A 24,857-nucleotide genomic window follows, 5' to 3' on the forward strand; every position below is an offset into this window, starting at 1 on the left:
AGGTACACTTCAACTATCACAGGCAAAATGAGAAGAAAAAAAATCCAGAAAATCTCAATGTAAGTATTTGGTCAATAACAAAAGTTGATCTCAATACTTTGTTATATACCCTTTGTTGGCAATGACAGAGGTCAAACGTTTTCTGTAAGTCTTCACAAGGTTTTCACACACTGTTGCTGGTATTTTGGTCCATTCCTCCATGCAGATCTCCTCTAGAGCAGTGATGTTTTGGGGCTGTTGCTGGGCAACACAGACTTTCAACTCCCTCCAAAGATTTTCTATGGGGTTGAGATCTGGAGACTGGCTAGGCCACTCCAGGACCTTGAAATTCTTCTTACGAAGCCACTCCTTCGTTGCCCGGGTGGTGTGTTTGGGATCATTTTCATGCTGAAAGACCCAGCCACGTTTCATCTTCAATGCCCTGGTGGAAGGAGGTTTTCACTCAAAATCTCACGATACATGGCCCCATTCATTCTTTCCTTTACACGGATCAGTCGTCCTGGTCCCTTTGCAGAAAAACAGCCCCAAAGCATGATGTTTCCACCCCCAGGTATGGTGTTCTTTGGATGCAACTCAGCATTCTTTGTCGGCCAAACACGACGAGTTGAGTTTTTACCAAAAAGTTATATTTTGGTTTCATCTGACCATATGACATTCTCCCAATCTTCTTCTGGATCATCCAAATGCTCTCTAGCAAACTTCAGACGGGCCTGGACATGTACTGGCTTAAGCAGGGTGACACGTCTGGCACTGCAGGATTTGAGTCCCTTTTCGGCGTAGTGTGTTACTGACGGTAGGCTTTGTTACTTTGGTCCCAGCTCTCTGCAGGTCATTCACTAGGTCCCCCCATGTGGTTCTGGGATTTTTGCTCACCGTTCTTGTGATCATTTTGAGTGAGGTTGGGTGAGATCTTGCGTGGAGCCCCAGATCGAGGGAGATTATCAGTGGCCTTGTATGTATGTCTTCCATTTCCTAATAATTCCTCCCACAGTTGATTTCTTCAAACCAAGCTGCTTACCTATTGCAGATTCAGAGGAGCCTCTTAAAGAAGAAGTTACAGGTTTGTGAGAGCCAGGAATCTTGCTTGTTTGTAGGTGACCAAATATTTATTTTCCACCATAATTTGCAAATAAATTCATAAAAAATCCTACAATGTGATTTTCTGGATTTTCTTTTCTCATTGTGTCTGTCATAGTTGAAGTGTACCTATGATGAAATGTACAGGCCTCTCATCTTTTTAAGTGGGAGAACTTGCACAATTGGTGGCTGACTAAATATTTTTTTGCCCCACTATACAGTGGGGAGAACAAGTATTTGATACACTGCCGATTTTGCAGGTTTTCCCTACAAAGCATGTAGAGGTCTGTCATTTTTATCATAGGTACACTTTAACTGTGAGAGACAGAATCTAAAACAAAAATCCAGAAAATCACATTCTATTATTTTTAAGTAATTAATTTGCATTTTATTGCATGACATAAGTATTTGATCACCTACCAACCAGTAAGAATTCCGGCTCTCGCAGACCTTTTAGTTTTTCTTTAAGAAGCCCTCTTGTTCTCCACTCGTTACCTGTATAAAAGACACCTGTCCACACACACAATCAAACAGACTCCAACCTCTCCACAATGGCCAAGACCAGAGAGCTGTGTAAGGACATCAGGGATTAAATTGTAGACCTGCACGAGGCTGGGATGGGCTACAGGACAATAGGCAAGCAGCTTGGTGAGAAGGCAACAACTGTTGGCGCGATTATTAGAAAATGGAAGAAGTTCAAGATGACGGTCAATCACCCTCAGTCTGGGGCTCCATGCAAGATCTCACCTCGTGGGGCATCAATGATCATGAGGAAGGTGAGGGATCAGCCCAGAACTACACGTCAGGACCTGGTCAATGACCTGAAGAGAGCTGGGACCACAGTCTCAAAGAAAACCATTAGTAACACACTACGCCGTCATGGATTAAAATCCTGCAGCGCACGCAAGGTCCCCCTGCCAGCGCATGTCCAGGCCCGTCTGAAGTTTGCCAATGACCATCTGGATGATCCAGGGGAGGAATGGGAGAAGGTCATGTGGTCTGATGAGACAAAAATAGAGCTTTTTGGTCTAAACTCCACTTGCCGTGTTTGGAGGAAGAAGAAGGATGAGTACAACCCCAAGAACACTGTCCCAACCATGAAGCATGGAGTTGGAAACATCATTCTTTGGGATGATTTTCTGCAAAGGGGACAGGACGACTGCACCGTATTGAGGGGAGGATGGATGGGGCCATGTTGGCCAGCAACCTCCTTTCCACAGAAAGAGCATTGGAGATGGGTCGTGGCTGGGTCTTCCAGCCGAAACACACAGCCAGGGCAACTAAGGAGTGGCTCCGTAAGAAGCATCTCAAGGTCCTGGAGTGACCTAGCCAGTCTCCAGACCTGAACCCAATAGAAAATCTTTGGAGGGAGCTGAAAGTCCGTATTGCCCAGCGATAGCCCCGAAACCTGAAGGATCTGGAGAAGGTCTGTATGTGCAAACCTGGTCAAGAACTACAGGAAATGTATGATCTCTGTAATTGCAAACTAAGGTTTCTGTACCAAATATTAAGTTCTGCTTTTCTGATGTATCAAATACTTATGTCATGCAATGAAATGCAAATGAATTACTTAAATCATAGAATGTGATTTTCTGGATTTTTGTTTTAGATTCTGTCTCTCACAATTGAAGTGTACATATGATAAAAAATTACAGACCTCTACATGCTTTGTAAGTAGGAAACACTGCCGATTATGCAGTTTATCAAATACTTGTTCTCCCCACTGTATATTGTGGAAAAGTGAGTGTCTGTAATATGTTTTCCACATGTCAGTGCATGCCATGTAGTCCAAGGGCCACACACCAATATTGTATAGTTCCATAATCTGAAAATAGACCTGCTAAATCTCAGCAACACTATGAAGATAATTCTATAAACATGAATACTGTGTGATTCAAAACTTGCAAATGTTTTTTCATTAATCAAAGAAATCATGCATCTTGGGTAATTTGTAAACGTTCCGACGTTGCTATGTTTCACCTTGGTTAATTTTGTTGCACACTGGCACATATAATGTTGTGCGTTCACTTTCCTTGCATCAGCTAAAGCATCATCACTGATCCAGATGAACCTTGAAATGAGGAAATATGTTTTAACCATGAACAATGGTTTTCTCATTTAATATAAGACGTTTTGGCAGCTGTATTTAGCCTACAAGGGCCATCATTGCTCTTGCCTGCTAGCCAAACTAAAGACAGTACAACGTTTGCTAGCTAACTAAGCTCACAAAAGATGGGACTATTAGTCCTTTTACATCGTTTGTCATCTGCATCCGACTTTAATGTGCCCAGCAGGCTATACACTTGTGACCCCCGGTGACCGGGTCATACATGATACATCCTTCGTTCAGGCTGCAAAGGCGTCATTTCATCTTTAATGGGATTTAATGGCCCACATGGAAAATATGTGTACTGTCTTAATAAAACCAAATTTTCCACCACCATGCTAGAGTGGCTAATGCTGCTTCCTGAATGAAGGATTTTTAATGTACCGGGGAGTGTATAGGCAGCTGGGTTAAAGTTGGACGCACAATATGAGAAAAAATGTCAAAGGAATAATAGTGCCATCTGGTGCCGGTTAGGTTAAAAACAAGTGTGTAACAATTGTAACCAAGATGTAACATGGAAATGACCCAAAATGTGTTTTGATTTCAAAATCGTACCTTTTATTTATAATATTTAATTCATGTCAACTTTTACAAGTTGTAGATCAGAAATTCTTCAGCTTAATAAAATTACCTCACCTTTTCGAAGGCCTTTTTTGTTCTGTGGCCCTTGGACTAATGTAAGGAATGACTCATGATGAAATCCTGAAAAACACAGATAAGACGTGTGTGTATAGTTGCAAACGCCTGTTTCTGCATTTGCTGGTTTGGTACTGCCAAATACTATGGTTTGCTATTATTTGATCTATTACGCTAAGTTGATGAGCTACTGCATACTTGAAAATCATTCAATAAGAAATAATGTCTAACTTGTTCACACCCATCCATGATGTTTTATTCCATTGTTACACGTTAAAGGGTAAGGCCCCTGGAAGTTAACGTGATAATTCACAATGGATTAGTATCATGTTATAGAATTATTTCTACATTTGTAAAGACTGTAACCATTGTGTGTATGTAATACTGCTGTATGTGAACATTTTCAGCATGTTAGAGAAGATCGGCCTGAAGACCAGCACAGAATCACTGATCTACAAATCATCTTCTACCCTCATAATGTGATCAAGTTTGGCAAATCTGCGCAGCACTTGCTAATGTCGATCCCATTGAACATGCTTGTTGTGTTCTGTGTGGCGTATAAACTGCATTGCTTGCATCAGGCTCTTGGAGAAGCAATAGGCTCAGAGTGCCCCGCAGCCCGCCTATGAGTCTGTATTGAACACACTGTGCCTCGCCTTGCCCAGCTGATGGGGAGGATACAGTCTCTCTCTCTTTCTCTCTCTCCCTTCCGCCCTGTCCCACTCTTCTGTCCCTCCCCGTCCTCCATTATCGCTCCCTCTCTCTCTTCCAATCACTCCCTCTCTCAGGATCGTATCCGGCCTCTCCCACTGCAGTCTCTCTCCACCGGTCTCTGACCTTCAGCAGCCTGGGACCATGCAAGCCTGCCTGCCCAGGTATGGAACTAATTCCTACCCTGAACCCTATCCTATCCCCTTATCTGCATGACTTCCCTGTGCAGAATGTGAGAATATATGTATTTTACTTTGATCTGAGAGTGAACGTGGTGTGGCCTCTCACTGGTGTTGCTTGGGATTTCCTGCAAGTGGAAGGTATACCCTTCCCTGGTATTTGAATTGTACTGTGTGGGCATTTGGTGCTCCTGGGTTGTGTTAGCTGAATTTATAGGAGTGTGGGTGTGTGTATAGTAGTATAAATGCATTGGCACTCAAATACCTCCCATCACTATGTTTAAATTACAACCCCAACAAATGTATCCTATATAATGCATTTGGTATGGAAATTGGAGATGCTTAAATGAAATTGGACATGCTTAAATCAAATTGAACATGCTTAAAACAAGTGTTTTTTATATCCTGCAACGTAAGCAAATGTACTGTAGGAAGTCTCCTGTATCATGTTTGCCTCAAGTCATTCCACTGTGTAGAAATATGATTTGTAATGTTGCTGTAGAATCACAGTTTACATAACAATTATAGCAGACATTCTTATTGAAAGCGACTCACGGGAGCAATTAGTGTTAAATGCCTTGCACATCCACAGATTTTTATCGGGGATTCAAACCAGTGACTTTTCGGTTACTGGCCCAGTGTGCTTAACTGGTGGGCTACCTGTCTACATCACAGTTGATAGTAATATAGCCATCTACAGCCCTGTAGTCAGTGTTAAATAATGTAGTAGGCTGACGTCCTGACCGTCGGTCGACTTAAGCTTTCTCTCACGATGGAGGGTGGTAGTTGATTGATCGGCACTCAGTACAGAAAGAGGGAGGGAGTGCAGCCGGCAGCCGGTACTAGTGGGAACAACGAGCCATTAGATTGAATGCTGCTTACTCGACTCTTCCCCTCTCTATGGAGCCCAATGGCTGCTAACATGGGTGTCTCTTAGAGGTCATTGATTGGCTACAGTCCACGCTAGAGGCATTAAACATGATCATGAAAGGAATACCACATAACTTACTAAGAGCATTGTAGTATTGATTGAGATAGGTTATTTACTGTGAACTTATTGTGTGCTTTGTACAATCCATAGTTGTTTTGTGATTACATCAGGCACTGTATGCACAACTGAACACATTCTGCATACATTTACTTGTGAGAAATAGTATGTAGTAAAAGCAGCTTCACCCAAGTCATTGCATGAACACATAGTTATTATATGTAACCTCCTGTGAATATTTGTTTTGGTGCAGTACCTTTCAAAACGATCACTTGATTGCACTGCCACCCTCTTATCTTGAAAGGTTTTGTTGATCATTTGAGCATAATGTCACCTCACCCTGATATGTCGTCACCTCGTGCTGTGCTCCAGTACAAGGTGACAAGTGTGTGACCAGAGCATGGCCAGAGTTCATTGAAGCTATTTATAGGGCATGACAGCTACAATGCATTTGGAAAGTATTCAGACCCTTGACTTTTTCCACATTTTGTTACGTTACAGCCTTATTCTAAAATTGATTTTTTTAAATGATCAATCTACACACATTACCCCATAATAACAAAGCATAAAATGTTTTTTAGAAATGTTTGCTAATTTATTTTAAAAAAACATAAAATTAACTGAAATATTACATTTACATAAGTATTCAGACCCTTTACTCAGTACTTTGTTGAAGCACCTTTGGCAGCGATTTACAGCATTGAGTCTTCTTGGGTATGACGCTACAAACTTCCCTGCAGATCCTCTCAAGCCATGTCAGGTTGGATGGGGAGCGTCGCTGCACAGCTATTTTCAGGTCTCTGCAGAGATGTTCGATTGGGTTCAAGTCTGGGCTTTGGCTGGGCCACTCAAGGATATTCAGAGACCTGTTCCGAAGCCACTCCTAAGTTGTCTTGGCTGTGTGCTTAGGGTCGTTGTCCCGTTGGAAGGTGACCCTTCGTCCCCAATCAGAATTCCTGAGGGCTTTGGAACAGGTTTTCATCAAGGATCTCTATGTTCTTTGCTCCGTTCATCTTTCCCTCAGTCCTGACTAGTCTCCCAGTCCCTGTCACTGAAAAACGTTCCCACAGCATGCTTCACCATAGGGATGGTGCCAGGTTTCCTCCAGATGTAACTCTTGGTTTCATCAGACCAGATAATCTTGTTTCTCATGGTCTGAGTCCTTTAGGTGCCTTTTGGCAAACTCCAAGCGGGCTGTCATGTGCCTTTTACTAAGGAGTGGCTTCCGTCTGGCCACTCTACCATAAAGGCCTGATTGGTGGAGTGCTGCAGAGATGGTTGTCCTTCTGGAAGGTTGTCCCATCTCCACAGAGGAACTCTTGAGCTCTGTCAGAGTGACCATCAGGTTCTTGGTCACCTCCCTGACCAAGGCCCTTCTCCCCCGATTGCTCAGTTTGGCCAGGTGGCCAGCTGTAGGAAGAGTCTTAGTGGTTCCTAACTTCTTCCATTTAAGAATGATGGAGGCCACTGTGTTCTTGGGGACCTTCAATGCTGCATTTCTTGGTACCGTTCCCTAGATCTGCACTTTAACACAATCCTGACTCTGAGCTCTACAGACAATTCCTTCAGCCTCATGACTTGGTTTTTGCTCTGACATGCACGGTCAACTGTGGGACCTTATATAGACAGGTGTGTGCCTTTCCAAATCATGTGCAATCAATTGAATTTACCACAAGTGGACTCCAATCAAGTTGTAGAAAAAGGGTCTGTATACCTATGTAAATAAGGTATGTACTGTTTTTTTTATAAATGTGCAAAAAAAAATATAAACCTGTTTTCGCTTTGTCGTTATGCGTTATTGTGTGAATATTGATGAGGAAAATAAATAATTTAATCAATTTTAGAATAAGTCTAATGTAACAAAATTTGTAAAAGGTCAAGGGGTTTGAATACTTCCTGAATGCACTGTATGTCCTGCAAAGTGCTGCTGCCTTGTTTCCAACCTGTGCAGGTCCTATCTAACCCCAGTGAGAGATGAGGAGGCAGAGTCTCAGAGGAAGGCCAGATCCCGCCAAGCCAGGCAAACCCGCAGATCCACACAGGTACTAAACAAAACGCACTCCACAGGCCAGGACTGAAAATGCATGTTAAATGGAAATTCTTCATTACAAATCCAAGACTAGGCCCCAAGATAGGAAAACTGGCCCCAAGATATTCTTTGGTATCAATGTGATTTTGTTGGACTATTTATCTGTAGTATCTTGTTGATCTTTTAGATGTACTGTCTGTGTCTTCCTCAGGGTGTGACCCTGGCTGAACTGAAGGAAGCTCAGAGGACCAACAGCCTGTCTCCCCTGGACAGAGACAGACAGACAGCAGATGGACATAGCAGACTGACTGACAGGTCCTGTCTGCGGGGGAAATGGGCTGCAGAGGACAGAGGAGAGACCAGGACCAAACTGGCTCAGTCTATGGAGACAGAGGATCACAGTCCCACATGGAGCAGGGAGATAGATGAGGTGGGGATAAAAAAATTAGAATTTTGTGTTATCCTTTCCCCTCGGGATCGTATTGTTGTCATTAGTTATTGTTACAGTAGGAAATCTATGATAATGTAATTTTGTGAGAGATCATCTTGTACTACAGTAGCTGCGTAGTTTGAGGTTCAGATGAGCCAAGCATTGAAGTGCAGTTTTTTTCTAATTTCAAGCTCGGAAATCATAGATCAAGGCTGGGGACCATGGAGGCAGAATATTCCTCTGCCAGTGGGCACTATACCAGCCTGGCCAACCGCACATCCTCCAGAGGTCAGAAACCCAACCATTGTACACAGTCACACAGTTATGACTGAATACAGATGTGTTTCCATTTTTCTGCTCAACCATGTTCAGGAAGTTGCTTTGTTACAGAAATGTTACTCTTCCCAAATATCCTTGTCATGTGACATACTGTACCATAGGAAGAACAAGTTATACCTGACACCCAGTTTATGTAAGACTTTATACAGTCAGTGGATCAGTTGTTGTTTTTTATTTTTTATTTTTTTTAATGCAAGATCTCTACAGGATAAATAACTTGTCATGGTAAGGTTCAGTAACTGTTTAGTGATTGTTTCTTATCATGTGAATACTGTAGTTGTTGAATGGAGAGATGAAAACCAGAACCCAATTGAGGATCCCTCCAAACATGTCCTCTCCACAAGAGAGAAACAAGTTCGATTCTGTGACCAAGAGTCAGATGAAGCCTACCAGAATTTGGAGGTATGTGGTGTATGGAGTCTACTAAAAGCAGCACATTTACAAACAGTGTCAAAGATAGGATCTTATAGATTTTACACTTTTCAGAATTAAAGGTGAATAAAAACTAAATCCAAATAGTGAGCAAACTACTTCGAGAAATGTCTGTGACATTTTCAGCTACCAGTAGGTGGTGCTAAAAAACACTATGATTTCAGTACAGTACCATTTTCCTCCCAGATGATGGGGCATTTGTTGATGAACATTACATACTTTTACAATGGGCAATTTTATTATTATATTAAATTACACTCCTCACTGATTCTATTGTCATAGCGGGGGATTCCTATGATTTTTGAAATATCATATTGTATTGCAATTAAGTGTGTGTGTGTGTTTGCGTGCGTGTGATTGTGTGTGTGTGTGTGTGTGATTAGTTGTGTGTGTTCAAAGCTGCATTTCTTTGATTCACATAATAACAATAGCCTTGTACACAGAGACCATTAAAGAGGATCTGTGATGCAATGATTACAGATGTACTGCAATGTTAGTGTAGTTTGCTTTGGGAGTGTTTGTGATAGGGCTGTTTTGCTATCACAGTGGGAGAGAGTCCAGGGCAGGCTGCAGTACCCACATACCCCCTCTCCTTCTCTTCCCTTCTCTCTCCCTCTCCTACCACATCGAACATGCTCGAGGTATCTTGACATTCCATACCATATTGGGCAAAACAGGGAGCTCCTCTTCTGCTTCTCAGCGTTGAATTCTACAGCCATAATTATACTGTAGTCAATTCAACTCTCTCTCTCTCTCTCTCTCTCTCTCTCTCTCTCTCTCTCTCTCTCTCTCTCTCTCTGTCTCTCTCTCTCTGTCTCTCTCTGTCTATGATGGTGTGTTCCTTCCACCTGTAGGTTAGGTATCTGCACAGACTGTCTCCATGCAGCCAAAGGTGTACATTCCTCTCAGGGCAGAATGACCCTATGAGGCTGGAAATCCCTTTTAAAACAATATGTTTCAGCAAAAAGCTCACAGTTACTAATTCTGTTAATTTCCCTTAAAGATGGAATCCTCAGTAGGGGGGAAACAGCGCCACTGGCCGCCATTGTTATTGTTTTTATTGCTGAACTGAGGAGCATGGTAAACAAATTGCAGTACATATAGTGCTCTTCTATCGTGCGTGCAATTATGTCAGAGAGGAAATAACAGTGTTAGTTGTTTGCAGTAACTTCTTTGTTGTTGTAATATTGCAAACGGTCGTGGCAGTTTCACCATTAGGAATTCCAACTTGAATGTGCTTACAGTGAAATGGAGATGTAGTCCACAATCATCTCCTTAGTCTTGGTTACGTTGAGGGAGAGGTTGTTATTCTGGCACCACCAGGCCATGTCTCTGACCTCCTCTCTATAGGCTGTCTTGTCGTTGTCAGAGGTCAGGCCTACCACTGTTGTGTCATCTGCAAACTTAATGATGGTTTTGGAGTCGTGCCTGGACACGCAGTCGTGGGTAAACAGGGAGTACAGGAGGGGACTGAGCACGCACCCCTGGGGAGTTACAGTTTTGAGGATCAGCATGGCAGATGTGTTGCTACCTACCCTCATCACCTTGGGGCGGCCCGTCAGGAAGTCCAGGATCCATAGCTTAGTGATGAGCTTTGAGGTTACTATGGTGTTGAACGCTGAGCTGTAGTCAATGAATAGCATTCTCACGTAGGTGTTTCTTTTGTCCAGGTGTAAAAGGGCAGTGTGGAGTGCAATAGAGATTGCACCATCTGTGGATCTATTTGGGCGGTATGTGAGCCATTACCAGCCTTTCAAAGCACTTCATGGCTACGGACGTGAGTGCTACGGGTCTGTAGTCATTTAGGCAGGTTGCCTTAGTGTTCTTGGGCACAGGGACTATGGTGGTCTTCTTGAAACATGTTGGTATTACAGACTCAATCAGGGACATGTTGAAAATGTCAGTGAAAACACCTGCCAGTTGGTGAGCACAAATCAAATCAAAGTTTATTTGTCACGTGCGCTGATACAACAGGTGTAGTAGACCTTACAGTGAAATGCTCGGAGCACACGTCCTGGTAATCCATCTGGCCCCGCAGCCTTGTGAATGTTGACCTGTTTAAAGGTCTTACTCACGTCGGCTATGGAGGGAGTGATCACACAGTCATCTGGATCAGCTGATGCTCTCATGCATGCCTCAGTATTGCTTGCCTCGAAGCGAGCATAGAAGTGATTTAGCTCATCTGGTAGGCTCGTGTCACTGGGCAGCTGGCAGCTGTGCTTCCCTTTGTTTTCTGTAATAGTTTGCAAGCTCTGCCACATAAGATGAGCGTCAGAGCCGGTGTAGTAGGATTACATCTTAGCCCTGTATTGGCGCTTTGCCTGTTTGATAGTTCGTCGCAACGCATAGCAGGATTTCTTATACGCTTATACGGTTAGAGTCACGCACCTTGAAAGCGGCAGCTCTACCCTTTAGCTCAGTGTGAATCTTGCCTGCAATCCATGGTTTCTGGTTGGGGTATGTATGTACAGTCACTGTGGGGACGACGTCCTCGATGCACTTATTGACAAAGCCAGTGACTGATGTGGTGTAGTCCTCAATGCAATCGGAAGAATCACGAAACATGTTCCAGTCTGTGATAGCAAAACAGTCCTGTAGTTTAGCATCTGCTTCATCTGACCACTTTTTTATAGACCGAGTCACTGGTGCTTCCTGCTTTAATTTTTGCTTGTAAGCAGGAATCAGGAGAACAGAATTGTGGTCAGATTTACCAAATGGAGGGCGAGGGAGAGATTTGTATGCATCTCTGTGTCTGGAGTACAGGTGATCTAGAATTAGTTTTCCCTCTGGTTGCGAATATAACATGTTGATAGAGATGAGTTAAAACTGATTTAAGTTTGCACTAAAGTCTCCGACCACTAGGAGCACTGCCTCTGGGTGCTCGGTTTCCTGTTTGCTTATTTCCTTATATAGCTGGCTGAGTGCAGTCTTAGTGCCAGCATCCGTCTGTGGTGGTAAATAAACAGCCACGAAAAGTAAAGATGAAAACTCTCTTGGGAAATAGTGTGGTCTATAGTTTATCATAAGATACTCTACTTCAGGCGAGCAAAATCTAGAGACTTCCTTAGATTTTGTGCACCAGCTGTTGTTTACAAATATGCACAGACCGCCCCCCCTCGTCTTTCCGGAGTGTGCTGTTCTATCTAGCCGGTGCAGCGTATATCCTGCTAGCTGAATATCCATGTCATCATTCAGCCACGATTCCGTGAAACATAAGATGTTACAGTTTTTGATGTCCGGTTGGTAGGATATTCGTGATCGTACCTCATCTAATTTATTGTCCAATGATTGTACGTTGGCGAGTAATATTGACGGTAACGGCAGCTTTCCCACTCACATTCTGCGGATCCTTATGAGGCACCCCGCTCTGTGTCCTCTGTACCTGCGTCTCTTTCTCTTGCCAATTACGGGGATGTTGGTCTTGTCAGGTGTTCACAGAATATCCTGTGCGTCCTGCTTTTTGAAGAAAAAAATCTTTGTTCCATCTGAGGTGATTAATCGCTGTCCTGATATCCAGAAGCTTTTTTTTGCCGTAAGATACGGTGGCAGAAACATTATGTACAAAATAAGTTACAAATAATGTGGGGGAAAAAAACACATAATAGCACAATTGGTTAGGCGCTTGTAAAACTGCTGCCATTTTATTAATGGGAGTGGGCTGAGGCAATTTGGTGGATGCCTGGGCCTGGAGAGGAGTCGCAGAGAAGAATGTAGATTAACATGAGGATGGTATACTGTATACTATAGTGTGAAAGGGATAGTGATAGCTTTTTGAGCTCACCGTCTCTATCACCGTCCTGCTGTCCTAAGGTGGAATCCCAGACATGGACGGTCAGTAACATGAGCGTTCCTCAGCGTTAACCAAGGACCTAAATTTGACTGTGATAATTCCCCCCCCTTCCCCATCCAGTAAGCATGGTTTCATCTGGAAAGGATGGAAGGGTGCCCGCAGGCCCCATTACCAACGATGACCTCTGCCTGCCTCTATAATGATCTGAGCAGACTCTCTCCTCTCTCTCTCTGCTTTTCAAGAACAGAGCCCAGAGACAGGTGCAGTAGATCTCAGCTGAAGACCTCACGGCTTTCACTGCTCTGTAAGGGGATTATTAACGGGGAGGCTGAGAGAAAGAACGAGGGAGAGAAAGAGAGATAAATAGAGTGAGAGACTTTGCTGCCAGGCATAATTACTACTTTCTCCTGCTTCTGATGTTTAGATTAAGTTATCAGGGAGAGCCTTCTGTTCTCCCTCTATCGTCACAGACCTGATTATTCACTTATTCAGAATTCATGACAGCTCTGAGAGCTAAACACAGGACTGTTTGATAGACTCTCAATGTAAGGAGAGATAGTTCTGGATAGCCCATCACGGCATGGAGCTTAGCTGTGTGTGCTACAGAGATTCAGCAGTTCTGCTGCTGTAGTTAGCGGGTTGGCTTAGGAGGGTTGAGGGTAGCATTAGAACCCCAGAGTATCTGTGACCTCTCTCAGAACTCATAATCTCTCAGCTGTGACTTAGGCCAAGGCACAGCTCAACCCCCATAAAGATGCTAAAGATCACTAGACCGGTGAAGGCAGGAAAACAGATGGAGAGAGTGTATGTCTGTCTGCAGGTATCTGTGTGTTTTATTATATGTGTCTCTGTGCATTTATATGAGTTTTTGTCTCTCTGTGACTATTTGGGTTTTGGCCTCTATGTGACTTGCAGAATGACCACACACCAGGGACCTGTCTCTGCCAGGAACACCTATACTAGTGGAGCAGCCACTATCCACTTCTTGAAAACTCTTTCTTTTACACCTGTCAGAGTAACATATGACAAAACACAAATGACTTTACTCCAAAGTAAGTGTTTAAGGACCAGAGTTATTTTGAGTTGGAAGTGGAGAGAGAGGAGAGGAGGGGACCCTAGCCAAGTGATGTATGAGAATGTTCCATATTGAAAGTCATAAAGGAGAGAGCCAGTCTACTCAACCTAAGCCCCAGATCCAGTGTGTGGAACTTCAGCTGAAATCAACTCTTTATATAGGTCTCAGCAGGCATTTCTCCACAGCCAGGGCCAGTGCAGTTCACTGCCACAGGGAAGCCATTTGACTACCTGATGAGCTAGTAGGAACTCAGACTGTCCAGCAGACTCGCACAGATGGTCTGTGAAGCTGGTTGAATATGTATTGGAACAATCCATATGAACAGATTGGAATCTCATATATCAGGATTTATATTACGTGAAACTTCAGTGGTGCTTATCTTAAACTATGGGCCATAAAGCACACGTAATGTATACTTGATATGACATGACAAGTTAAAACTCCAGGAAAAATAAGTATTCTGCCTGCCCACCAATGTTTAAAATCACAGAGAGATCTAATGTGAAAAATCTATGTACATAAAGAAAATAATAATCTCAGTTTGAATATTTATTTGTTTCTTATTGTGTCTCATTTCTTTTCTGCAGTTGAATGGTTGTATTTGCCATGTGCAATGGTCACTGTGTCCACTCGTTAAAAAGGAGAGAAACAGGAGAGACAGACCTCTGTCCTCAGTATGACTCAAAGCAAGGGGATGGGAGCGTGCCAGGCCAGGGCTCAACACAAGACCGCCAGGCCAGCATTCATTCTCTCTCATGCACTCTCTCTCTCTCTGTCCCTCTCTCTCTCTCTCTCTCTCTCTCTCTCTCTCTCTCTCTCTCTCTCTCTCTCTCTCTCTCTCTCTTTCTGTGTCTCTCTCTCTCTCTCTTTCTCTGTCTCTCTCTCTGTCTCGTTCAGTAGATGAGCGAAGAGGATAAAAGAGTTCAGGAAGAGCCACAGCACTGCAAACCTCTTTAAAAAGAAGGTAGCAGTGAGCCTCTGGCCTGTGTGAGCAGAATCTGAGAGGAAGGGAAAGAGGGATGTGAGGATGGGGGATGATAGAAAGAGAAACGTAGCAGCAACTTAATACTTCAGTGCTCTAGAATCCAATGCAGTTGCCACAGATTGAGTCATTGTTGACAGGCCTCTGTGTGTGTGAGGTAACCGATATTGCAGGAAGAAATAAAAACCACTATGGAGTGGAGTGTTGCCTTAAAATTAGCATGTGAGCTTAGCTCACTTTACAGTGCAGCATGGCAAGTACTATGAAACAGATTGTGAAAAGGAGAAAGGGCTCGGACATAGTGGCTCGACATCCAAATGTCAACACTCATACTAACATTACTTCTTCCCAGAGCATCATGGGAGGACAGGGTTACTTGACGGGTCACTGTTGATCTTGACTCCCCCCAAGTGTTAAAGCTGAACCTCTGGAACCTCAGTATCAGCCCCCTACTTCTGTCTGTCTACTTCCCCCTCTACTTATCCTCATCCACATCAATGGACAGCTTTAGCCCAGAGCTTGTACACAGCAGAGCCTCTGGCAGCCTGCCAGAGAGTTCTGCCAGAGCTAGAGTGAGCAGGGAAAGGCGAGAGAGAGAGGGGAGGAGGGTGAGAGAGGGAGTTGGGACAGGAGAGAGGAGAGTTGGGGAGGAGAGAAAGAGGGGGAGGTAAAAGGAGAGAGAGTGGATATTTAGAGAAACATGGGATAAGAGATCATCTGGAACAAACCTTTCACTGTGGTTGGGTTTATCTTTGGATGTGTGGACTTAGTGTGTTGTGTCGACTTTGATGTACGAAAGGGTCTCGGAGTAATGAAGCTGTGGTCTAACAATCCTCAACTAAGTTGATTTGTCTACTTTTTAAGAAAAACAGAGGTGCATGTCTTTGTAGGAGTTGTACTAGCCAAGAGGAGAAATAGCTATTTTGGTTGTTTTCATTCTTGTCCAATGATCACTTTGCTGTCTTTACTTTGTGGAGGAAGAAGGGAAGGTAGGTCATATCAGCAGCAATATTTCTAAAGTTAGCAGCGGTCTCTCTCTCCAGCCCTCGGGACTGTGGAGCGGGCTCCTCACACACACCTGTTGGTCAGGATCCCCAGTCAGGGGAGCGCAGCAGCAACAACAGCCATAGGTGTCTGCACGGTTGTAGCCTAAGGGGAGATCTGTGGATCTGTGCAGCTGTTGTCTGTTCTGGATTGGAAGCCTCTGTCTGTGGATGTTACTGTAGAGGCTTGACCAGACCTGCCTCTGTGTCCTGGGTAGAGTGTGGAGATGTCATCTATGTACCCCCGCACCAAGGAGCTGTCCAGGACTAGGAAGTCTCTGTCCGACTCACCACCCTCTTCACCCTCTCCTACCGCCAAGAACTTCAGAGTAAGACCCCAACTTTTTTCTCACTGTCGGAACCTCAGAGTAGTCATGGTTTTTCCGCTTTAAACTTAGAAACAAGCGCTTTATGTTCGTATGAATTCCTAAGATTTTGCATCTGTCTCAGAGTATCACTGATAATCCCTAATTAACTGTGTGTGGGTGTGTGACTCTAAAGCGACTTGTAGCTATCAAAGGCTCTTAAATGCTGATTAAGTTTTGGCCGGTTTACTCCCAGCTCCTATTGGAATTGTGACATCTGTAGTGTGCTAATCCAATATCCATTTTCATTCAACCTAAACTAAACACCTTACAGTACATGGGTGTTAATTAAGCAATAAGGCATGAGAGGGTGTGGTATATGGCCAATATACCATGGCTAAGGGCTGTTCTTAGGCACGATGTAAAGCAAGGCAAAGGCAAGGCAAAGGGTGGTTACCTTGAAGAAGCTAAAATATAAAATATATTTTGATTCGTTTAACACTTTTTTGGTTACTACATGATTCCATATGTGTTATTTCATAGTTTTGATGTCTTCACTATTATACTACAATGTAGAAAATAGTAAAAAATAAAAAATAAAAACTTGAATGAGTAGGTGTGTCCAAACTTTTGAGTGGTACTGTATGTATTTAGATGTGTGCTCTGAAGGCTCCTTAACACATGATTGGACGGGTCATTGTTCCAACCACTTGAGTGTTTCACAACCCTTGAAAGAGAGAGAGGGAAGGAGGGAGTATCTGCTGTGTAGTGCTGTGCACATGGCCACTTATTCTGGAAAATACTTTAGGATTGTAACATTCCATCTGCCATTTCCTGTTGTTGTTTTTCAGAATGTCTTATTCTCATGTTTTATTTATTGATATGATTTACATTTACTGATGTGTTATTTATTACTCCATTATTTCATGGTGTTGCCTTTCCTTTAGTAGCAATATATGCTCGTTTAAATAATTTAAAAAACAAGAAGAAATGGGTTTTCAAATGGAAGTAATGGGATTCTATATTAGAGAGGCACAGAATCAAGTGCTAAACGATCATGACCCCCCACCCCCCACCGCAGTACTGACAGTACTGTATCATGACCACCCACTACCTCAGTACTGACAGTACTGTATCATGACCACCCACTACCTCAGTACTGACAGGACCGTATCATGACCATCCACTACCTCAGTACTGACAGTACTGTATCATGACCACCCACTACCTCAGTACTGACAGTACTGTATCATGACCACCCACTACCTCAGTACTGACAGGACCGTATCATGACCATCCACTACCTCAGTACTGACAGTACCGTATCATGACCATCCACTACCTCAGTACTGACAGTACCGTATCATGACCACCCACTACCTCAGTACTGACAGTACCGTATCATGACCCCCCACTACCACAGTACTGACAGTACTGTATCATGACCACCCACTACCTCAGTACTGACAGGACCGTATCATGACCATCCACTAGCTCAGTACTGACAGTACCGTATCATGACCATCCACTACCTCAGTACTGACAGTACCGTATCATGACCACCCACTACCTCAGTACTGACAGTACCGTATCATGACCATCCACTACCTCAGTACTGACAGTACCGTATCATGACCATCCACTACCTCAGTACTGACAGTACCGTATCATGACCATCCACTACCTCAGTACTGACAGTACCGTATCATGACCACCCACTACCACAGTACTGACAGTACCGTATCATGACCCCCCACTACCTCAGTACTGACAGTACCGTATCATGACCACCCACTACCTCAGTACTGACAGTACCGTATCATGACCCCCCACTACCACAGTACTGACAGTACCGTATCATGACCACCCACTACCTCAGTACTGACAGTACTGTATCATGACCACCCACTACCTCAGTACTGACGGTACCGTATCATGACCACCCACTACCACAGTACTGACAGTACCGTATCATGACCCCCCACTACCACAGTACTGACAGTACCGTATCATGACCACCCACTACCTCAGTACTGACAGTACTGTATCATGACCACCCACTACCTCAGTACTGACAGTACCGTATCATGACCACCCACTACCACAGTACTGACAGTACCGTATCATGACCCCCCACTACCACAGTACTGACAGTACCATATCATGATCCCCCCCCCACTACCACAGTACCGTATTTGGTATTTTATTAGGATCCCCATTAGTTGTTGCAAAAGCAGCAGTTACTCTTCCTGGGGTCCATGCAAAACATGAAATATAATACAGAATGACATAATATAGAACCTCAATAGACGAGAACAGCTCAAGGACAGAACTACATACTTTTTTTTAAAGACACACAAAGCCTACATATCAATGCATACACACAAACAATCTAGGTCAAATAGGGGAGAGGCGTTCTGCCGTGAGGTGTTGCTTTATGCTGTTTATTTGAGCAATATGAGGGATGTTATATGGAAGGAAGTGCAATAAGGGCGCTATATAATACTGTAATTTGTTCTGGATTTGGAGACTGTGAAAAGACCCCTGGTGGCATAACTGGTGGGATAAGTGTGTGTGTCAGAGTTTGTGTAAGTTGACTATGCAAACAATTTGGGTTTTTCAACACAATTTTTCTTATAAAAAGAAGTGATGCAGTCAGCCTCTCCTCAACTCTTGGCCAAGAGAAACTGGCATGCATAGTATATACAGTTGAAGTCGGATGTTTACATACACCTTAGCCAAATACATGTAAACTACATTTTTCACAATTCCTGACATTTAATCCTAGTAAAGAATTCCCTGTCTTGGGTTAGTTAGGATCACCACTTTATTTTAAGAATGTGAAATGTCAGAATAATAGTAGAGAGAATAATTTCCCATTGGGTCAGAAGTTTACATACACTCAATTAGTATTTGGTAGCATTGCCTTTAAATTGTTTAACTTGGGTCCAATGTTTCAGTTAGCCTTCCACAAGCTTCCCACAATAAATTGGGTGAATTTTGGCCCATTCCTCCTGACAGAGCTGGTGTAACTGAGTCAGGTTTGTAGGCCTCCTTGCTCGCACACACTTTTTCAGTTCTGCCCACAAATGTTCTATAGGATTGAGGTCAGGGCTTTGCGATGGCCACTCCAATACGTTGACTTTGTTGTCCTTAAGCCATTTTGCCACAACTTTGGAATTATGCTTGGGGTCATTGTCCATTTAGAAGACACATTTGCGACCAAGCTTTAACTTCCTGACAGATGTCTTGAGATGTTGCTTCAATATATCCAGATACTTTTCTGCCTCATGATGCCATCTATTTTGTAAAGTGCACAAATCCCTCCTGCAGCAACGCACCCCCACAACATGATGCTGCCACCCCCGTGCTTCACGGTTGGGATGGTGTTCTTCGGCTTGCAAGCATCCCCCTTTTTCCTCCAAACATAACGATGGGCATTATGGCCAAACAGTTTTATTTTTATTTCATCAGACCAGAGGACATTTCTCAAAAAAGTACAATCTTTGTCCCCATGTGCAGTTGCAAACTGTAGTTTGACTTTTTTATGGCGGTTTTGGAGCAGTGGCTTCTTCCTTGTTGAGCAGCCTTTCAGGTAATGTCGATATAGGACTCGTTTTACTGTGGATATAGATACTTTTGAACCTGTTTTCTCCAGCATCTTCACAAGGTCCTTTGCTGGTGTTCAGGGATTGACTTGCAGTTCTTTTCGCACCAAAGTATGTTAATCTCTAGGAGACAGAATGCGTCTCCTTCTTGAGCGGTATGACGGCTGCCTGGTCCCATTGATTTCCCCTTGATTTCAAGCAAAGAGGCACTGAGTTTGAAGGAAGGCCTTGAAATACATCCACAGGTACACCTCCAATTGACTCAAATGATGTCAATTAGCCTATCAGAAGCTTCTAAAGCCATGACATCATTTTCTGGAATTTTCCAAGGCACAGTCAACTTAGTGCATGTTAACTTCTGACCCACTGGAATTGTGATACAGTAAATTACAAGTGAAATAATCTGTCTGTAAACAATTGTTGGAATAATTACTTGTGTCATGCACAAAGAAGATGTCCTAACCGACTTGCCAAAACTGTAGTTTGTTAACAAGAAATGTGCAGAGTGGTTGAAAAACGAGTTTTAATGACTCCAACCCAAGTGTATGTAACCTTCCGACTTCAACTGTATATCAGCCCTCTGATTACAATGAAGAGCAAAATGTTCTGGGCCAGCTGCAGATTAACTAGGTCTTTCCTTGCAGCGCTGGACCACACGACTGGACAATAATCAAGATTAGACAAAACTAGATCCTGCAGAAAACTAGATCCTTGCTTTTTGGAGTGTGGTGTCAAAAAAGCAGAACATCTCTTTATTACGGACAGACCTCTCCCCATCTTTACAACCAATGAATCTATATGTTGACCATGACAGTTTACAATCTAAGGTAACGTCATGTAATTCAGTCTCCTCAACTTGTTCAACAGCCACACCATTCATTACCAATTCATTACCAATTCACCATTCATTACCAACTCATTCAGATGAGGTCTAGAACTTAAGAAATTATTTGTACAAAATACAATGCCCTTAGTTTTAGAGATGTTCAGGACCAGTTAATTACTAGCTACCCATATCAAAACAGACTGCAACTCTTTGTTAAGGGTTTCAGTGACTTCATTTGCTGTGGTTGCTGATGCGTATATGGTTGAATCATCAGCATACACGGAGACACATGCTTTGTAACCTGCCTAAATGACTACCGACCATGACTCACATCAACACCATTATCCCAGAAACCCTAGATCAACTCCAATTTGCATACCGCCCCAACAGATCCATAGATGATGCAATCTCTATTGCACTCCACACTGCCCTTTCCCACCTGGACAAAAGGAACACCTACGTGAGAATGCTATTCATTGACTACAGCTCAGCGTTCAACACCATAGTGCCCTCAAAGCTCATCAATAAGCTAAGGACCCTGGGACTAAGCACCTCCCTCTGCAACTGGATCCTGGACTTCCTGACAGGCCTCCCCCAGGTGGTAAGGGTAGGTAACAACACATCCACCATGCTGATCCTCAACACAGGGACCCCTCAGGGGTGCGTGCTCAGTCCCCTCCTGTACTCCCTGTTCACTTATGACTGCATGGCCAGGCAGGACTCCAAAACCATCATTAAGTTTGCCGATGACACAACAGTGGTAGGCCTGATCACCGCCAATGACGAGATAGCCTATAGGGAGGAGATCAGAGACCTGGCCGTGTGGTGCCACGATAACAACCTCTCCCTCATTGTGATCAAGACAAGGGAGATGATTGTGGACTACAGGAAAAAGAAGACTGAGCACGCCCCCATTCTCATTGACGGGGCTGTAGTGGAGCAGGTTGAGTCCGAACAACCCAGTACATCACTGGGGCCAAGCTTCCTGCCATCCAGGACCTCTATACCAGGCGGTGTCAGAGGAAGACCCTAAAAATTGTCAAAGACTCCAGCCACCCTCGTCATAGACTGTTCTCTCTGCTACCGCACGGCAAGTGGTACCGGAGCGTCAAGTCTAGGTCCAAGAGGCTTCTAAACAACTTCTACCCCCAAGCCATAAGACTCCTGAACACCTAATCAAATGACTACCCAGACTATTTGCATTGCCCCCCCTCTCCCCTTCTTTTACACATCTGCTATTCTCTGTTGTTATCATCTATGCATAGTCACTTTAATAACTCTACCCTACATGTACATTTCACCTCAACTAACTGGTGCCCCTGCACATTGACTCTGTACTGGTACCCCCCTGTATATAGTCTCACTATTGTTATTTTACTGCTGCTCTTAATGACTTTTTACTTTTATCTCTTATTATTTTCCATATTTTTTTATCTGCATTGTTGGTTAGGGGCTCGTAAGTAAGCATTTCACTGTATGGTCCTCACCTGTTGTATTCGGTGCATGTGACTAATAACATTTGATTAGATTTGTTTAATGCCTCAACTATCCAGTGCCTCTGCATATTGAATCTGTACCGGCACCCTCCTGAATATAGTGTTATTTTTTAATACTGCTCTTTAATTACTTGTTACTTTTCTCTTATTCTTATCCGTATTTTTTGAAACTGCACTGTTGGATAGGGGCTCATAAGTAATCATTTCACTGTATGGTCTACACCGGTTGTATTCAGCGCATGTGACTAATAAAATTTTATTTTATTTGGCAGGTCATTGGTAAAAATAGAAAAGAATAGAGGGCCTAGAGAGCTGCCCTGCGTTACACTACACTTTACATGTTTAACATGAGAGAAGCTTCCATTTCAAGAAACCCCTTTTAGTTCTATTAGATAGATAGATAGCTCAATAACACATACGTTTTTTCAACAACAGGTTATGGTCAATCATATCAAAGGCTGCACTGAAATCTAACAGTACAGCTCCCACAATCTTTGTATTATCCTTTTCTTTCAACCAATCATCAGTCATTTGTGTCAGTGCAGTACATGTTGAGTGCCCTTCTATATAAGCATGCTGAAAGAATTGTATTTGGTCAAATGCAATTTTTTCCAACAGTTTGCTAAGAGCTGGCAGCAGGCTTATAGGTCTGCTGTTAGAACCAGTAAAGGCCGCTTTACCACTCTTGGGTAGCGGAATTACTTTGGCGTCCCTCCAGGCCTGAGGACAAAGACTTTCCTCTCAACTCAGATTAAAAATATGACAGATAGGAGTGGCTATAGAGTCAGCTACCATCCTCAGTAGCTTTCCATCTAAGTTGTCAATCCCAGGAGGTTTGTCGTTATTGATCGATAACAATAATTTTTCCACCTCTCCTAACTAACTCTAACTTTACAAAATTCTAACTTGCAATGCCTTTATTTATTTTATTTATTTATTTTTTATCACCTTTTCTCCCCAATTTCGTGGTATCCAATTGTTAGTAGCTACTATCTTGTCTCATCGCTACAAGTCCCGTACTGGCTCGGGAGAGACGAAGGTCGAAAGCCATGCGTCCTCCAAAACACAACCCAACCAAGCTGCACTGCTTCTTAACACAGTGCACATCCAACCCGGAAGCCAGCCGCACCAATGTGTTGGAGGAAACACCGTGCACCTGGCGACCTGGTTAGCGTGCACTGCGCCCAGCCCGCCACAGGAGTTGCTAGTGTGCGATGAGACAAGGATATCCCTACCGGCCAAACCCTCCCTAACCCGGACGACGCTAGGTCAATTGTGCATCGCCGGACCTCCCGGTCGCGGCCGGCTGTGACAGAGCCTGGGCGCAAACCAAGAGTCTCTGGTGGCACAGCTAGCACTGCGATGCAGTGCCCTAGACCATTGCGCCACCCGGGATGCCCCCGCAATGCCTTTCTTTCATCATTTTTTTATGCATGAATACAATTGCTCACTGTTTGTTGTTGGCATTTCCTGCCTAAGTTTACCCACTTTGCCAATGAAATAATCATTCAAATAATTGGCAATGTCAAATGGTTTGGTGATGAATAAGCCATCTGATTCAATGAAAGATGTCGTTCAATTTGTCTTTCTGCCCATAATTTAATTTGAAGTACTCCCAAGTGTTTTTCCATAGTTCTTTATATCATTGATCTTGGCTTCATAATACAGTTTCTTCTTCTTTTTGTTGAGTTTAGTCACATAATTTCTCAATAGGCAGTCAGTAAGCCAGTCAGATGTGCAGCCAGACTTATTAGCCACTACTTTTGCCTCATCTCTTTCAACCATACCGTTTTTCAATCCCTCATCATTCCATGGAGCCTTAACAGTTCTAACAGTCAGTTTCTTAATAGGTGCATGTTTATCAATAATTGAAAGAAGCAATTTCATAAATGTATCAAGTGCAGCATCTGGAAGCTCCTCATTAATCACATCACACCAACAAATATTTTTAATATCATCCACATAAGAGTCAGAGCAAAAATGTTTGTATGATCTCTTAAACACTATTTTAGGCCCAGTTTTTGGAACTTTGGCTTTCCTGGATATAGCCTCAATATTGTGATCACTACATCCAATGGGTATGGATATATGTTTAGAACAAAGTTCTACAGTATTAGTAAAACTGTGATCGATACATGTGGATGATCATGTTCCTGTAGTGTTTGTAAACACCCTGGTAGGTTGATTAATAATCTGAACCATAATACTGAATTTGCAAACAAAGCAAGAGAAAAAAATATACTTTCAACAGTGCATTAATCAATTGGTGTGTGTGTGCTGCGGGGTTGAAGCTACGAACCCACGACCACAATACTGGCAGTACCGTATCATGACCCCCCCCCCCCCGACACTACTACAGTACCGTATCATGACCCCCCCACTACCACAATACTGACAGTACTGTATCATGACCTCCCCCGACACTACTACAGTACCGTAACATGACCCCCCCACTACCACTGTACTGACAGTACCGTATCATGACCCCCCACTACCACTGTACTGACAGTACCGTATCATGACCCCCCCCCCCGACACTACTACAGTACCGTACCATGACCCCCCCCACCCCCGACACTACTACAGTACCGTATCATGACCCCCCCACTACCACAATACTGACAGTACCGTATCATGACCCCTCCACCCCCCACTACCACTGTACTAACAGTACCGTATCATGACCCCCCACTACCACAATACTGACAGTACCGTATCATGACCCCTCCACCCCCCACTACTACAGTACCGTATTATGACCCCCCACTACCACTGTACTAACAGTACCGTATCATGACCCCTCC

At 43.5% G+C, this 24,857-nt stretch overlaps 1 protein-coding gene across 2 annotated transcripts in view; it reads left to right on the forward strand.

The window, feature by feature from the left end:
- Positions 1-4,474: 4,474 nt before the first annotated feature.
- Positions 4,475-24,857, forward strand: part of LOC139416630 (protein phosphatase 1 regulatory subunit 12B-like) — a 39,472-nt gene continuing 19,089 nt past the window's right edge. Inside the window, exons 1-5 of one of the 2 annotated variants that reach the window (XM_071165538.1) lie at positions 4,475-4,695; positions 7,650-7,740; positions 7,939-8,157; positions 8,349-8,445; positions 8,774-8,898. In XM_071165538.1, the coding sequence (XP_071021639.1) occupies positions 4,676-4,695; positions 7,650-7,740; positions 7,939-8,157; positions 8,349-8,445; positions 8,774-8,898 (552 nt within the window). In that variant the 5' untranslated portion in view covers positions 4,475-4,675. The remainder of the gene's footprint in view (positions 4,696-7,649; positions 7,741-7,938; positions 8,158-8,348; positions 8,446-8,773; positions 8,899-24,857) is intronic. The other variant, XM_071165537.1, reaches the window with a different exon arrangement.

Source organism: Oncorhynchus clarkii, chromosome 9, assembly GCF_045791955.1.
Source record: "Oncorhynchus clarkii lewisi isolate Uvic-CL-2024 chromosome 9, UVic_Ocla_1.0, whole genome shotgun sequence".
Taxonomy (NCBI): Eukaryota; Metazoa; Chordata; class Actinopteri; order Salmoniformes; family Salmonidae; genus Oncorhynchus; species Oncorhynchus clarkii.